The sequence below is a fragment of the Rousettus aegyptiacus genome, unplaced genomic scaffold (assembly GCF_014176215.1).
Source record: "Rousettus aegyptiacus isolate mRouAeg1 unplaced genomic scaffold, mRouAeg1.p scaffold_m13_p_4, whole genome shotgun sequence".
NCBI classification, from domain to species: domain Eukaryota; kingdom Metazoa; phylum Chordata; class Mammalia; order Chiroptera; family Pteropodidae; genus Rousettus; species Rousettus aegyptiacus.
The window spans coordinates 72,541,081-72,560,131 of record NW_023416307.1 but is presented as its reverse complement, the minus strand read 5'-3'; the positions used below and the strand labels follow the sequence as shown (position 1 = coordinate 72,560,131).

At 32.3% G+C, this 19,051-nt stretch overlaps 1 protein-coding gene across 1 annotated transcript in view; it reads left to right on the top strand.

Annotated features, from left to right (window-relative positions):
* The window catches only part of EPHA6 (EPH receptor A6), a 795,422-nt gene that overhangs the window by 472,505 nt on the left and 303,866 nt on the right, over positions 1-19,051 (top strand). Inside the window, 1 exon segment of the mRNA XM_036218922.1 lies at positions 9,948-10,072. Coding sequence (XP_036074815.1) covers positions 9,948-10,072 — 125 coding nt within the window.

Sequence of the window (19,051 nt, the reverse complement as noted above, 5' to 3'; positions counted from 1 at the left end):
CTCAGAATGGAAATAAAAATAGAGATGAAGGAATAAAAAGAGATAGGAAGAGAAAGAAGAAAAAAGAAAAAAGAAAGGGGATGATAAGTGAGCAAAGTGGAAGACCTAATTTTATGTTAAAGATCAGAACTAGGACCTAGGTGGAATTTCAGGAAAAAAAAAAAATGATCCCATTTTAAAAATTAGAGAGTTTCAAAAAGGAATGGACAGCCTTGTGAAGTAGTAATATGTATATTTTTTTCACTGCAACTGCTGAAGCAAGAAGTAAATAATCAGCTATTAAGGATGGGTTGAAGGGCACAGAGATGATTCAGCATATGCAAATCAATTAATGTGAGACACCACATAAACAAATTAAAAAATAATATCATACGATCATATCAATAGATGCAGAAAAAGCCTTCGATAAGATACAGCATCCATTTATGATCAAAACACTTAACAAAATCGGTATAGAAGGAAAATATCTTAACATAATAAAGGCCATATATAACAAGCCCTCAGCCAACATTATACTTAATAGTGAAAAACTAAAACCCTTCTTACTAAGATCAGGAACAAGGCAAGGCTGTCCACTATCGCAACTGTTATTCAATATAATATTGGAGGACCTAGAGAGTGCAATCAGGCAAGAGAAAAATATAAAAAGCATCCAAATAGGAAATGAAGAAGTCAAATTGTCACTATGTGCAGATAATATGATTCTCTATATAGAAAACCCTAAAGACTCCACAAGAACACTACTAGATACAATAAGCAAATACAGTAAAGTCCCTGGATACAAAATCAATGTTCAAAAATCCATAGCATTCTTATACTCTAAAAACAGTATCAGAAAAAAGAAATGGAAAAAACAATTCCTTGTGCAATTGCAACAACAACAGAAAAATACCTAGGAATAAATCTAACAAAACATGTGAGGGATCTATATAATGAAAACTATAAGACCCTGTTTAAAAAAATCGAAGAAGATACAAAAAAATGGAAAGATATTCCATGTTCTTGGATTGGAAGAATCAACATAGTTAAAATAATCATATTACCTAAAGAATTATACAGATTTAATACAATCCCCATCAACATCTCATCAGCATTTTTAAGTAAATAGAACAAAATATCATCAAATTTGTATGGAAGCACGAAAGACCCTAAATTGCCAAAACCATCCTTAGGAAAAAGAACAAGGCTGGAGGCATCACTCTGCTTGACTTCAAATTATACTACAAAGCAACAGTAATCAAAATGACATGATATTTGCGGAAAAACAGACGCACAGACAAGTGGACCATAATCGAGAGTCCAGAAATAAACCCATATTTATATGGACAAATCGTTTTTGACAAAAACACCAAAAACATACAGTGGAGAAAGGAAAGCCTCTTCAATAAGTGGTGCTGGGAAAACTGGTAAGCCACCTACAAAAGAATGAAACTAGACTATTGTCTATCACTCCACACCAAAATTAACTCAAATGTATTAAGGACCTGAATATAAGACTTGAAACAATAAAATGCATAGAAGAAAACATAGGAACTAAACTCGATGACCTTGAGCTTAAAGAGGATTTTATGAATTTGACCTCAAAGACAAGGGAAGTAAGGGCAAAAATAAATGAATGAGACTACATCAAACTAAAAAGCTTCTGCTCAGCAAAACAATTTGTCAACAAGGTAAAGAGACAATCACCCAAATGGGAAAATATATTTCCAAGTAACACTTCCAATAAGGGCCTAATATCCAAAATATACCAAAAAAAAAAAAAAAAAAAAAAAAACTCATATGACTAAATAACAACAAGAAAACAAACGATCCAATTAAAAAATGGGCAGAGGGCCTGAACAGACACTTCTTCCTAGAGGACAGACAAATGGCCAAAAAATATATGAAAAGATGCTCAACATCACTAGCTATTAGGGAAATGCAAATCAAAACCACAGTGAGATACCATCACACACCTGTTAGCATGACTATAATCAGCAGAATAAGTAATAACAAATGTTGGAGAGGATGTGGAGAAATAGGAACCCTCATACACTCCTGGCGGGACTGCAAATTGGTATGGCCACAATGGAAAGTGATATGGAGATTTCTCAAAAAACTGAGAATTGATCTACCATGTGATCCAACAATCCCTCTACTGAGTTTTACCCCAAAGACTTGAAAAGTCGCATTCAAAAAGATATTTGCAAACCGATGTTCATAGCAGCATTATTCACAGTGGCCATGACATGGAAGCAATCAAAGTGTCCTATGATTGGCTAAAGATGCAGTGGTACATATATACAATGAAATATTACTCAGCTTTAAGAAGAGATGAAATACTGTTATTTGTGACAACACAGATGGACCTTGAAATAATCATACTAAGCAAAATAAGCCAGATAGAAAAGGTTGAAAATCACATGATGTCACATATATTGGATATAAACCTAAAAACAACAAATGAACAGGACAAACAGAGACTCATGGACATGGACAATGGACCAGGAAGGAGGGGAGAAGCGGGAGGGGGGAAATTTAAAAATATTAAAAAATGTTATATATATAGTATAAAAAAATGAATAAACTGGCTTTTAAAAAAATGATAAAATTAAATATTATAAATATACATGACCAATTTTGCTTCCATGTATAGAACCGTATATTCATTGACTGAAAACTTTTAAACTACCTTCTCACTGAGAGACTTTTCCTTAAATGTGGTATTGCCATATATTTGGGCATGGCAGCTTTCAACCAAAAATCAATAGCCATCTAAGTTAATATTTAATGAAGAGGAAAACAAAGATAGCTTTGGACATGAACTGACTCAGAAATATTGTCATCTATCGACCACTGAGGAATATCTGAGGAACTACTACAGCAAACTGAGAACTGTATCACGGAGGAGCATTGCATATGAAAAAATAAATGGTGAGAGAAAAAGAAAGATAGCACCACATACACAAGATGATGGTTGCTATATTATTTTTAATTGCAAATTAAATAGGAAATAAATGAAATGTCCAAAGAGAATGAGAAAATTAGCTGATTTATACTACTTCTACTTGAGAGAATATTATGCAACCATTAAAATTATAAGTGCAAAAATTTTTATAGCAACATGGAAATATGTAAGGCTTAATGTTAAATGAAAAAATAAGATGCAAAATTTTATTCACGTTATGCTTATCAGCAATATAAATATACGTGCACATATGTATGTAGGCTGAAATGAAACATGCAAAAAACAAAAAAAAAGAAAAATACACAAAAAAAACAACATTCAATGGCAACGAGGATATTTGTAACATTGTCTCATTTCTTGATTCTAGTTTTGAGCAAAGATTTTAATTTGTACATATTACAACATTAAGTAAGATTAATTTTAAGAGGAAATATAACAAAATGTTATTTTTTTTGACATTCTGAGTTAATATCAAAATTCACCTTTACATCTTAACATGAAACTATTGCTGACTCCTCTGAGCTTTAGCTTTCTCATCTTTAAAATGGAGAGAATACCATAGATTAATCAGGAGTAAAATAATTAGAACAATTTATATTTCTTCAGGTATCTCCACATAAGTTTAAGAGAAAGGTCTGTATTAAAATTGTTTTCAAGAATGTGGTATCTATTAAACAATCATTTATTTTGAATGTCAAAGCTAAGATTTTGAAGACTTAAGAAAGGATATATATCAGAAATATAATTCTACTGAAAACTATACTGCATATATAATTCTTACTCAGGAAACATTATTCAAAGTCCAAATCTTTCAGTTAGCCTCTGATCTGAGTAACTCTAGGAGATATTTTTTCCCTGCTTATTTCTTTTCTTCTCTGACTTTTAAAAATCCTGATTAAAAATCAATAGGAAATGCAGTTAGCATTAATATATTGGCTAGGTGGAAAACCATAGGAGAGAAGGAGCAATTAGGGGGATCATTTTATAAACTATATAAATGTATAACTAATGTACTGTATATTTGAAACTTATTAAAATAAATATATAAATTTATTTTTAAAAATCAATAGTTGTCCTGTGTTCTAAAATCAGTTTTTTTAATGTGAAGGAATAACTATATTTTCCAATTTATATTTGTTGGTACTACAGTGTTGTCACAATATGCCAAATTCAGATGTTATATAAATTTGGGTTATTAAGAAAATGAACTCATTAAATATATTTAAAACAAACCCTTGAAGTTTTATGTATTAAAGCCTTATTTTAAAATGAAATTTTATATAGTGTTGTTCCTCTCTGAAAACAGAAGATACAGCATTTGGAGTATATATTGACCTATAAATTGTTTTTCACATCCTCTGCTTTAACTCATTAACTATTTAAAATACGTGCCTACTGTATGTTGATAGCTGTCTTCAAAAGCAATATATTCATATATAATATGACTCAGAAAATCCAAAATATATGAAACAATTTTCTCTAAAAGTGATTTAACAAAATAAAAAATATGTCTATAAAATAAGAAAACTCTAACAGGACAAAATACAGGACAATACTGGAAACTTCGACATCCAACATTAAAGGAAAAACTTGATAAAGTATCAACATAGTTGAATATTTTAGTCATTAAAGTAATAATTATGGAGGCTATTTCAAAATATGGGATAAAATTTACAAGATATGGTTAAAATAGAATTATATAAAATTATGTATATTTTACAACTATATAAAGTGCGGATATTTGTCTATGAAAGGAATATGTAAAAATAAAGAGTCGATGTATAAGTGAAGAGTCTATATAGTTAGGGAATAATTTTTTTTATTTTATTTAAATATAGAAGAGGACTCATAAAATTTAGGTGATATGCCTGTACAATTAATGAACATTCGGAGAATCGGAAATAGAAAAGATAGTACCTATAGTTATTCTAATACGCTACTGTCGTAATAGAATTTCTTGTTTCACATGGATTATGTCATTTGACCTTAAGTGCTAAATAATTATGAAACAAAATGTAATATACTAATAACATGACATTGTACAATAAACTGAAAATTAACCATAAGATTATATACATATGAAAAGGACTTTTTAAAAATTTTTAATGAAATTTTACATACTTAAATCAACTTATAGTTTGTATGACTCACTTTAAAGCTTTAATTTTTCCCTAAGGTATCATTTAATACATTATTACACCATAATTTAAGAACTTGAATGCATTTTCCAACAGGAAAATATTTATTAATGGTAGTTCATTAGTAAATGTGACTCAATTTAAATAGCGAATTATCTGAGCAGTTCTTAATTACCACATTACCCATTTCTGTTTTAGCTTATATCGCAAACTTCTCTATTCCTTAGAAATTTCTATAATTATTGCTCCCGTTTAAAAGTATATTTTACTCCAACAATAATACTTGTATTGAACATTGGAAAAGAGTTTTAAATATAGTTTCTAAAGTACATTTTTACTTAGAACTAAACTTGTCATTTTTCACAAATTAAAAATATATATATACTGTATCCTTAAGGTCTAGAAGCAACATTCAGAAATAAAATACTAAACTTAGTACTTGAGTTTTTCTTAGAAATTTTAAATATATTCATATTTTCATAGAGATCAATTTTTTCAAATCCTATTCTCACCTATGATTGGTACATTTGAATAGATTTCTGAAAATGAATTAGAAAGATTTAAGTTTATAAATGATATTTGTAATTTGTCTTTGCTATGTAGAGTTTTTACTTACTTTATTGAGCTGATATCTGTATTTCTTTCTCCTTAGGGAAAAGAAAAAATCCTAGTTTTCAATAACAAACATAATTACTCATTTGCTTTCTCCCTCAATATACCTGCACAAATTCAGAATTACAATACCAATACTATCATCAACAATATCATATCATCATTTACTAAAAATCATTTAATAATGTTTGCAGTTTTTTTTATCTTCGAATTATATCCCATTGAGAATATGTTAAGTTATTATGTTTTAGAGTCATTGTAAGTAGTTCATCTAGGAGGCTGTGCCTCCAACTCAATACACAGGTTTCTTTTATTTTTATTCTGATTTTTTGAGACTGCTTTTTTAAATGTTAATTTATTTTCTAATAATTTAAAACATTTGCAATATTCCAAAATAAGTCTTCAAAGGAAATTTATGTTCTGAGATTTTTAACTTTTAACCCTGTAGTGTCCATCCTACTTCCTCTCATCCCCTAGGGGTAACCATTATTCTTGTTTTTTATTCTTAAGTTTACCTTTATATTGTTTTTTCTGCATTTTTTCCACCTTAGTACCTCCCCCCAACACACACACACACACACACACACACACACACACACACACTTAAAAATATATCCTGAAGAGCATTTGAGGTCTTCCTTTCCAGCAACTGTCATCAGTTTTGGCCTAAATAAACTTATAAAAATTCTCTACAAGTTTCAACATTCTTACATCTACATTTATTTGGCATAGTCAGCGAGATTCCAATGAAGTCCACTCAGGGCCACACTGTGGTCCCAGACCCAGTGCTAGGTACACTGACCCCACTTTGCACTGAGTGAACTTGGGTGAGTGTCCTCTTAGAATCCCGGGGCCTCTCTGCTTTAAGTAATAGGCCCATGACTCTATTTGAGCTTAGAAAATCCTTAAGATGGAAATGGGATGAGATAACCCAGGGGAAGGGGAAGGGTGAGGGGGAGCAGTGAGAATGGATTGCTGCTTTTAATTTCTGATTTTTATTGGATTGCTTACTGCGAGTCCAAATAAAATCTCTGTTAAATGAGAGACTTAACTTCTCTTTAGCTCCAAATGTAAAATGATACTTGTTTCCCACCTGAATAGCCAATGTGGGCAACGACAGCCGTTGCAGATCACCAAATCTAGAGTGACAGAGATGTGCGCTGCAAGCAGCCCAGTACGATAACAGAATCCATCCTGAAGAAACCTACCAGAGCCCCAGGGAGAGTTCTATGTAAAGGGTGGGGTATCCTGGAATGGGTTCACCCTGAGAGAGGGGCCTTTGCCTTAGAAAAGTTATAGTTCTGGTGGTGTCTCATAAGCTCTTGCTGGCCCTCACTTGGGTATTTTTAGGTGACTAACATTTTCTGGGCTTGTTTGAGGAAAAATTTTCTCTAGGGTGAGAAGTAGTCCTATAGGAATATTGACCGCATTTGGCTCATCCAGAGACATGCACATAATGGCTAGTTTCCCCTAGAAGTTTGTTCAAACTCTACAGATCTGAAAGGAAAAACAAAACATGGGAGATTGTGCGTCTGAAGCTGACAAGCCCCAGGACAGTCAGCTTTCAATAATAATGTGACCAAGATCCTTTGATACTTCTAAATTGATTTTTTCATGTACAAGTAGGAAAAGCCAGCTATAGAATTAGGCAGAATGAATGGCAAGCATATTAAATTGGTCTCTTGAAGCTTCAAAAAGAAGATTAAGGTAAAGGGATCAACTTATGATGTTCTTTAGGTGTCAAACCAATTCTTTGAGGTGTTAAAAACGGCCATCCTTATTTTAAAAGGAGGAAGGTCATTTGGAATTTGACTTGTCAAGGACAAGTATAAATTGCAAATGCCTTCAAAACAAAATTTGGAGCCAAATGTGCTTTTATAAACGAGTGAGTTTTTCTCATAGCTAAAAAGTTTCTTTGTGTCTGTCTGGGTAAATTTGTATGTGAGTGTTGTAAATATGAATAATTGCTACCTCCAGATAGTATTGTTAAAATTAATTTAAAGGTAAGCACTTGGAAGGAATGAGTACTCTAAAATTCTCAGAATATAAAAACCAACTCAATTGTGATCTAAGATCATGTGATCTAAGATTAATTTTTAGTAAATAAAAGCTAGTTTAGGTTTGTTGGTTTAAAAAATGTCTTTTGAATTATTGGTATTAAATATAATATTTCTATTTTACCTGGATTTACAAAAGTAAGTTCATGTTAATAATTGACTTTGACAGTTATGAAATCACTTTTTTAAAAATAAGTTTCAATTTTATTTTGCCTTTTGTAATTTATATTTCTTATTTTCTTATGTTTAGATATGCAATATTTAATATAATCAAATTTAAAAATATTTTCCATTAGTGTTACTGAATTTTGAATATTTATTAGAAAAATTTTTCTACTCACATAATACGCATTCACTCACAATTCATTCATTTTTTTCTAGTAATTATATAATGTGATTTTTTATACATTTGTGTATGTGGTCTACTTATAACACATTATGAAGAGGTAAGAAATTGATCCAGTTTCCTTTCTTTCTCCAAACAATGTCGTTGTCCCAATACCAATAATTTTTTAATAAGTCCTTTTCTCACTTATTTGAGATCTCATTACTGTACACTGAATTTCCAAATACACTTTGTATAAACCTGGGTTTCCTATCTCATTTCATTGGTATGTCTGTCAATTCACATGTTGATACTAAAATGCTCTAACTATGTAGACTTTATGATAAGCTTTAAAGTTTGGTAGGATGGCTCCCCACACTGGTTTTCTGCGTTTCCCAACTGTTCTTCTGAACATTTCTTCTAAATTCTGTAATTAGTTTCTTAGTTCTAAAAGTTAAACTGATGATATTTCCTGTAATTAAATCAACTCATGAATTAATTTAGAATATATATATATATATGTATATATATATATATATATATATAGTTGAGATTTCCTATCCAGAAACATGGTATATCTTTCTAAACTTTTAAGTTGTATCCATGAGGATATTTAATAAAACATATTATAAAATAAAGTTCACATATTGTATTTAAATATATGTTTATACATATACATATATGTGTATGTATGTGTGTGTGTATATGTATATCCTTAAATAATGTCATTGTAGTATTTATAGTCACAATATCTTTTACATTGCAATTCTCTGGTCAATGTAGCATAGTTTTTCAACCAGTCCCCTGTTGATAGACATTTAAATTGCTTTCAATTGCTACAAATAATTCTCAGTGAGTAGTTTCATAAACATGTCACTTGTATTTTTTGCAATGTATTTTTGGAATAGATTCCAAAAAAGCCAAAGTTTAAATGGACATATGATCTGCCTTAAATTGTCAAGTTTCCCTCATAAGAGTTGTATCATTTTGCATTCCCACCAACAATGCATTAAAATGCTTTTCCACCACAGCCTATCCAACAGATAACCTGGTATCAGATTTTTGAGTTTTGTGCCAATCTGATAGATGAGGAATGGTATTTCAGTGTATTTAATTTCTATTATTTTTTTATGAATGAATTTTAACATCTATATAAAAAACTACTGTTTAACATTTAGAAAACAAAATGAAAAAGTTTTGTTAGAGAAAAGAATTTATGATATATACATTCTTGGCATATTTAACACAAGATTACTTTAGACTAAGATTAGATTGTTAAAACGATGTTACATAGGAAAATAAGATAGATGTGCTTCTGACAATAAACTTCAGAAGTTAAGTATTTCCATTTTATTCCAATCCCACAGAAACCATGTAAAAGAAATAATCCTTAGATCGATAAGTAACAATTTACTATCGTTTAGAAGTTTATGAAGTACTGAGATTTATAAAGTACCAAGTCTTGAAGAGAAAGCAAAACCTATAAATGGTCTTGTAATTGAAGAGGATTTTTCTATAGAAGATTTAGATTTGACAAAATAGCGGAGCCAAGTGTATCATATTTTATGTCAAAACAAAAGCCAATTTAAAGGAAAATATCTTCTAACAAATACAAACATGATGTGTTCTGGCCCTTATTTTTTGACTACATGATTTTTTTTTCTGTTTCTAGTAGTATTTCTAAATATATGTTAATATTATGTTTGGATCGAATAGAGTAGATCCTGAGGCCACTTTGTTAATCTGATATCCATACTTGATGTCTACCTCAACAGAAATGTTTTTTCTTTGGAAGATAAAATATTAAAGGGAGGATTATGGAATATGATTCCTGCTAATTAATTCTTAGTTATTTTCTTTCCTTTCAGCACCTTCCCTGATAGGTATGGTAAGGAAGGACTGGGCATCCCAAAATAGCATTGCCCTATCATGGCAAGCACCTGCTTTTTCCAATGGAGCCATACTGGACTACGAGATCAAGTACTATGAGAAAGTAGGTCTTATTTGGAGCTTCCTAAAACATTACATATACATATATATGTATATATGTATATACCAAGCATGATGTTATATTATATTATTATATTTTAAAACATGTTCTTCTTTGCCCTATCCTCATACCTACTATTGCTTTGAATACTCTCTAATTTACTGTAGTGCTTATAATTTCTTAATTTATTTGTCTTCTTTTATGTCAAATTAAAGTAGAAGACACAAGATGTTCATCTCTGTCATGACTCACTCTAAAGAGTTTTACTGTATAGTAAGAAGTAGTAACTCCTTCAACTAACAGTTTAGTTGACTCAGAATTGTTTCTAAATTCACTTGGGAAGAAATGGTAAAAAGGAATTACTATAACCTAAAGCAAGTTTGCATAGGTCATATTTCTACCAATGAGTTTAAAGTTACATTCCACTATAATTTGTCAAGGATGATTTAAAGGATAAACGAAAATAACGTTTTCCTTCACATTCGAGTCAGCTATTTTATTTTATAAGAAGCTAGCAAGAAAAATCTGGTTAATAATCAATTATTTACCTTAATTTCCATTTTCATAATTTAAAATTGTTCTCATTTACTATATTTTTCTGAATTATGTACTTACTTACCTTTAGTGTTTTCACACTCTGTGTTTATGCTTTCCTTTCCTCCAATTCCTCAGCATCGTGATAATGTTGCCATATATATAACAGCAGAACACATAGTCAGTTTTGACAGTATGTCTCATTGTGCTAATACAACTCTGGAATACTGATAAATGGAACATTAAATTTAAAAAATTGAATGTAATAATTATATATAATTTTCAGTGGTATACTACAATAAGAAAGAACTTCTTGAATTTGTGTAATTCACTAGAAGCGAAAAAATCATAAGTAAATTTAGGTCTCCTCTGAAGAAATATAAAAAGAGAAACAGAAATCTCTTTTTTTATTCCACTGTTTCTGAGCAAATGAAAGTTTGAAAAAGGGAGAGGTAACTCAATAGCGTGGCTATATCCATTTTGACACTCTAGTAATTGCAGCATTATGTAGTCAATGAAAGCTGTCATTATCATTACCTGACATGGATAAATCCATAGTCTAAGAGAGGAGAAATTTACTGAGTTTAAATTGGATTACAGATTCTTCAAATTAGCTAGGCCAACATATGTTCAGAAATATTGTTGGGCTATTCTTTCAAATGTTACAACAGGTACCATACTGTTACAAGAATATACATATATTCTTGTCCACTAATTTAGTAGGTCTTCATGTATTCAAAAATTCTGATTACATAAAAAGAAGTACACAGACACATATAAGCAACTCTCAGAATGAAAATATTTCTCTGTATTTTATAAAGTTAAATTTTATACATAGTAAATTGCTTTTATTTTATAGTCACTTCTACTTCATATGTTTGAAGATTAATTAGCAGCAATATTTCCAATTAAGAACAAATCATACAGATGTCACAGAAAGGGAAATACATCCATTTGAAATTTTAGAAATCTATAAGATTCTGAAAGATTGTAATTGGCATAATATTCATGTTTTAATGATGGAATAAATAATATTTTGAAGGAGTTTATTTTGTAAGGAAAATGGCAATGATCTAGTGTTAGTGAATTAAACATAGAGTTGAAAATTAAAGCTTTCTAATTTATGTTCTGATTCTGACTTTTGTTATGCTGTGGTCAGGAAAAGTCAAATCATCTTCCTGTGTCTCAGACTTCACATTTACAAAATGAAAATAAAAATTAATTATCAATAGACTTAAAGATAAAAGTGCACTAAATTAGTATTAAACATCATTTAAGCAAATATTAGGGAAATATTTGTCATCTAATATAATGTAAAATCAGAACACAATAACATGAGAATTAAACTAAATAAACTAAATAAAATCATTATCTTTTTATACGCCAATGTATAAGGCAACCAATCAAAGATGTTAAAATATCAAACCTTTCAAAGAAAGCATAAAATGATTGACATTAAAACTTTTCCCAAATATGACTTTAAATTTTAACTATTTATACACTTTATATATCTGCATTTATAACCTGGTTTCTCTTTCCAAGAACATATTTTTATAAAACACTTATTGGGGTGAAGTGTAATGTGGAGTAGAGGGGAGGCAAGAAAGAGAGAAGGAGATAGCAATATAGATAAATATGAATGGATGGATGAATTGATGGATTCTAAATAGCTTTGGTAGTTGCCTTAGATAGAGCTGTCCAAAAACAGACCCTAAGATAGGAATTTGCATGCAGGTGATTAGCTAAGAAAGTTTCCAGGAGAACTGGTAAGAGAATGGAGGAAGTAGAACTATGAAGGAAGATGCCAATCAAACTCAGAGTGACCAAAGGGAGCTCTGGAATCTAAATTACATCTCAAAGTTTACACTATGAAAACAAAGAAGCTGAGCTTCTATAGTCTGACTTCAATCAATCATTGGCTCCAGGACTTAATGAAGATGTACATGTGGTATGCAAAAAAAAAAAAAAAAAAAAAATTATAGGCACTTCTGGTTCACTATAGAGGCTCTAGTAGCCCAATTTTAGGTCTCTAAAGAAGGTGGAAGGTACAAGCCTTTAAAAGCAGAACTCAGAAGCTGTGAGATGGGAGCAGAAATAGATAAAGGTGATCCCTAGGGGATCTGATGGCACACCATCAACTAAGGTACCTCAATGCACAGAGGGCAGAGAAAGAATTTTAATTCTTTGCTCATTGTAATATTCATATTCTACTCAGTATTTAAGATTGGTGCCTCAGTCTTTAATTTATGCCATTTAAATCTTCCATTTCCTTTTATTCAAAGTTATACTGTATTGCTAACCCATAATTAATTCACAATCAATATTTACATCATTCTCTGAGAAATTTATGCTGTGTTATTAAGTTGTCACTGCATTGAGAGCATTATTTTGTAAATCAGGAAATGAGTTAAGCTATTTAGAATATGAAGTTTCTACAAGTAGATGAGGTCAAACAACACACTGCTGTTACCAGTGATCTTTGCTCAGAGAATGTATATTAGAAGACACTGGCCTGAGTGTTCAAAAGTTTGAGTTTGGCTCAGATCTTAAGCTTCTTAGCTTATTTTCTCATCTAGAAAATAAGGATTTCGAAAAGTAATCTTGACAGTTCTGTTTCTAAATGCTAATACATTTGTATTTATACAGTTATGTAGATAAATTATTCCATCTCTTAAATAACTATATTTTTCATTTGTGGCTGCTGAAATTAAATACATAAACACATACGTTTTAAAAAATACTTTTACACATAGGGAGGAGAGGTAGATAAGGGTTAAGGGGGTCAAATATATGGTGACGAAAAGAGATTTGACTTTAGGTGGTGAACACACAATGCAATATGCAGATGATATGTTATAGAATTGCACACTTGAAACCTATATAATTTTACTAACCAATGTCACCCTGATAAATTTAATAATAAAAAAATGAATAGATAGCAACAGAGAACAACAACAACAAAAATACCTTACTGCAGGGAACAGTATTATTCACATCATAATATATGAAAAGTAAGACCCTGCTGTCATTGTCTCTCTCTCATGTCTCTCTCTGTGCATGTGCGTGTGCATGCACATACATGTGTGTGTGTGAGAGGTAAGATGGGTATAGAGAAGAAACATATCACTTTTGGTTATAACAAATTAGATAGTCTCCGTTCAACTAATTATACTCCCTCAATTCTTGGATACTTTTCTCTTTTATGCTCAAAGTGTTTCATTTTTTTAACTCAATCGAATACATTTTGAATATGAAAAGTCACTTAAAATAACAAGAAAGTTAAGTATAAGTTACCAAAAAAAATTTCTATTTCATATTTACATGCTAACTATGCTTTTCTTCAAAAGGAGATCCTACTTATGCCGAGAGAACTATTTTTATAAATAAAGACAATTTAGGTGATTAAATAGAGTTTATTTAACACTTCATAAAGTGGACAGTCTCTTCTTGGAGAACTGCAAAATTGGGTGAAAAGGCAGGAAGTTTTTATATGATAAAGAATAAGGAAAAAGGAAGCGAAAAATAGAAAATATGTAATTGCTTGGGACTGTATAGTCAACCTTATTTGGGGTAACAAGGAACAAGGAAAAAAATATAGAGCACAGGGCTGGCGAGGCTTTGGGGGGTTAGCTAAATAGATATAACGTGATTTTAGTCAAGTGAAACATTTACAAGGACATGAAAGTTATCCAAGTTTTGGTTTGCTGACATGGCCCCCCAGGTAGGAGTGTTATCGTTTGGGCATGATTTAAACTCAGGCATTACCCTAGCAGCATGAGGCAGGGGTTGCAGTGCAGAAGTGCAATTCACATTTTTCCTCAGTTCTTCTCCACCAACACAGCAAAGAATTACAGGTTAGCAAGATTTAGAAAAAATAAGATTTATTGAAAGTATATTTTAGAAGGAGATGGGCCACACTAAAGAAGGCTGTAGCCCTGTGGAATTTGGGAGGTGAAAAGATAAAAGATAGAAGACAGAATACACTCCAAGGGAGAAGTGGGTTCTCGGCAAAGAGGGCGGTAACAGCACAGGAGTGGGAAGGTCTGTATTATATTAGGGCCTTGACAGGTGGTTACAAAGGCATTCCTAGGTGATTGACATGTGAGTTCATTTTGATTGACAGTTGGCTGGTATATAACTCCCTGCCTACTATGTATGTGTTTACCCAGAATTCAGTCTATTATAGATTCATGAACTTCTGGGCATAAACATGTTATTATAATGATGGTATAATGAGGTTAAGGTTGTGAGAAAGTTAGGGTAGTACCTTCTACACAATCGTCTGTGGCTGGATTAAACCAACTATGGGTTATGACCCTTGCATCCTTTGTCTCCTGGAATGCAGAAGGGATCCTGTAACTACCAATGGGGTGTTCTTTGGGTGATCTCTGAGCTGGGCCTCCATTCCTTTGTTCCCGTCACTCATGTCTGACTACCTACCTAACAGGAATATCTCTATCTTGGGCTTAGAAAGCTATTTCAACAGAATTTAGATATCATCTGCTTTCTCAACCCCTCAGCCTCCACCTTTGAAATATTTCAAACCTTATTACAGTCACATAATATCAAAAATCCAACTGAATATCAAGCATAACCTTCTCTCACCTCTATTCTTCCCTTCTCTTTATTCTTTTTGTTCATATTTTTAATTTTTCCTCTCCTTTTTTTTCCTTTACCAATGGCACTGTTTCTCTTGCTTCTTTGTTCTCTTATTGTATTTATCAAAATCAATCTTAATTAGAGTCATTTCTTTGTGTATCCGACTCACTATTTTGTGAGCCCTGGAGAATCAACATCATTTTTGTTGTCTTTGTCACCGTGTCACCGCTGGGGTGATGCCAGTGTGAAATTTGGCATCACCCCAGCGGCGTGTGGGAAAAGGAGGAGGAGGATGGTGGACAGTGGCATCGTGTGCTGTCCCTCATTTCTTCCCTACACAGTAAAAAAAAAAAAAAAAAAAAAAAAAAAAAAAAAAAATTACAGATTGGCAAGATTTAGGCAAAGTAAGATTTGTTGAAAGTACATTTTAGTAGGAGACAGGCACACTAAGGAAGGCTGCAGCCCTGTGGAATTTAGGAGATAAGGAGATAAGATAGTACACCTTAAAAGGAAGGGCGGGTTTCTAGCCAGGAGTGCTATAACAATGCAGAAATGGGAAGGTTTGTTTACATTTGGGCTGTGATGGGAGGTCCTAGATGATCTGTATGTGAGGTCACCTTGACTGAGAGTTGGCTGCTATATAATGCCTACTGTGTATGTGTTTACCCAGAATTCAGTCTGTTATAACTAGATTTATGAACTTCCAGGCATAGTCATGAGATTATAATGATGGTATAATGAGGTTGAAGTTAGGGGCAGTAATTTCTGCCATGCATTTGTAGTTGGTTTAGCCAGCAGCTTTTATGGCCTTTGTGCTCTAGAATTTGGGGTAATTTATAACCCTAAAAGGGAGGTATTTCTGGGAGGTCCTTAAGGAAGGTCTTCAAGGGAAGTTTCTATGGTTATAGAGCTGGGCTTCGGCTCCTGTCACTCACGCCTGACTTACTACCCACCAACCCAACCTCTAATCCATGCCTAAGACACCTGTTTGCTTTCAATTAAATTCTATAGAAGTTAGTAAAGTCCTCTCTTCATTAAGAGCTTATTACAGGAAATTGAGAAAAGTCACCAGCCACTGTGAAATTACCCCTAGAAATTAAACAAAGGGAAAAGAAAACATACAGGACTTCCTATTTCTACCTGTTTATAAGAAAGATGCTACATGGGTATCCATCAGCTGAGAGGACATTCTGTTAATAACTAGAATATAAACTCATGAGAGCAGGGATTTCTTACGTTCTCTTTCATAATCCCAGAGTTCAGAAAGGCACTGTAATAATTCATAGACAATAGTTGGCCAATTACACTCCAGGTATTCTTTTAAGTGTTTTGCACTGATAAAATAATTCGGTGCTAATAACCATGTGAGATAAATACTATTACTCTTTCATTTTACAGACGAGAAAACTAAGGCACAGGGAAGCTGAGAAACTTTGCCAAAATTACACAGCCAGTAAGTGGTTGTTAACACTGGCCTTCGTACTTGCATCACAATTAGACTTCTCAGAAAAGTCAGTGCTTTTTGCTGATGCTGATTTTCTAAGTTCCCTAAGGCCAAACACTTCATTATTCTCTAATGCCAATTTCCTATCTGTAAAATGTCAGCAATAAAACATACCTATCTCACCAGGGTGTTGTACAGCTCCACTAATTACCAACTGGTAGCTCATTTTGCAAACATGAATCCCCCATAACACTTCATTATTCTTATATCTAGTACTTAAATAGACAATGTGGATGGTAAAGTATTTTCCTTAAAGTTCTCTTGTTAATTTTTACCACAGTCAGCAGTTTTTAGATTTTGTTCAAGAAAACTCATCATGAGAAAGTAGACATTCTTATATCCAGGTGGTCAATAATTATCTACATAAAAGACTGAATTAATGTAAATTGCCATTGTTTCACTTAGTCCACCGATTATAGAATAAGGTATCTATGAGTTTTATATAAAAAATATGTAATTTCATGTCCTGAGAGCAGTGCGTCGTTTAAAAAAAGTGATGAGATTTGTAGAAAGCTTTGTGTTATGGGAAATATTTTCATCACTCAGGAATGATTTAAAATAGCTCCTCTGAGATAAGGTTGAATACATGGTGTCCTTTAGTAAAGTCACATACTTCTCAGTATCTAACATTATACAGTAAGTCTCTTTCTTCCTCTACTCCTCTCTTATTCTACTTTCTCGAGTTAGTTTTTTTCCCCAGATAACAATTTAATTTAATAAATATCACTTATTTTTCTAAAAGATATATAATTAGTAAATCTTCATTGAATTAAAAATATGTGAAGCAGTTATTGTAGAACTAATCAACTTAAGAATAAAAAAATAATCCTTCCTTCCTTATAAAAGGATCAATATGCCGTCCTCATTTTCTTTTGTTATACAGTTGTCTTTCAGTATCCTAGGGTGATTGGTTCCAGGACGCCCTCTTCAGATACCAAAATCCACAGATGTTGAAGTCCCTTATATAAAACGGTATAGTATTTGCATGTAACCTACACACAACCTCCCTTATACATTAAGTCATCTCTTGATTACTTATAATGCTTAATACAATGTAAGTGCTGTATAAATAATTGCTTTACTGTATTGTTTGAGGAATAATGACAGGAAAAATATTCTGTATATGTTCAAAAGAGACACTACCTTCATAGCCCTAACTACATAGTACACATCAACGATAACATAACTTTATAGAAAATATTTTTGATCTGCAGTTGGTCAAATCCATGGGTGCAGAACCTACAGATACAGAAAACCAACTGTATTTCTTTCACTTAGTTGTTTGCCCAAGGGAAGAAGATAATTTTCTCTTCATTTCCATGAGTATTACTCTTACCTCCCTCTACTATTTAGGTATGGAAACATATCTCCGTCATTCATTCTCTGCATCCACTTTCCCTTGTGACCATCTAGCTTGTACATTTTATAACCTAAATGTAAGCCTGCATGTACACCTAAATGTGGTTATTATACAGGAACTAAGAAAAGTGTGATTGAGGAAAGGACATATGGGTCATCTGGATCACATGAAGACCTTGTTGAAATGCAGGTTATGATTCAGTTGATTGTGTGTGGGTTAAGGGGGATGAGGATTTACACTTGAAACAAGCACCCAGGGAATGCCAGCAGTGCTGCTCCAAAGACCATGCTTTGAATTATAGGTCTCCAGAGTCCGTGGTTATTTATTACCTTACTTTATCAAATGTGAAAAGAGAAAAAATAATCACTACCCTCTAAACATGCTTGTGAACTTAAATAGTGCAACACCTTTGTAAGTGACCAGGACCTCTGTAGATGTTACATTACTTGTATGGTATTAGAACCTAAAATATTCATCTGGATCAAAATGCAGTAAATAAAAGACCAAGTGAGTTTCAGATATAATTGAGTGTTTCTAATGGAATAAGCAAATTCCTGAGTTGGTAAATAATATTTTGTGTCCTTTTTTGTTCTTTTCATAACCTTATTTGTTGCAATGTCCAACACAGAGAAATTGGATGTAAGCATTCAGTACTAATTAAAACAACATTACCTGATAGAAAATGGAGAGCAAGGGAATTTACTGATATACTCATTCATTATGGAGATTCCATGGCCAATTCCCATGTCGTGCAGCAAAAACTACTATGTAGAAACCAGTCTGGTTTGTGAGCCCAGGGAGTCTTCACAGTGCCTGGAGCAGAGATTCTTGTGGTAGCAAGCCTGGAGCTGGTGCCAGTTCTGCATCAACAGCAGCATATGTATGGTTTGAAAGTATCAAAATAGAAAGGAACTAAAAACATATTTACTCTATTGCACCACGCATAAAGTCTGCATGCATTTGAAAATTATAAGTGTTTACTAAC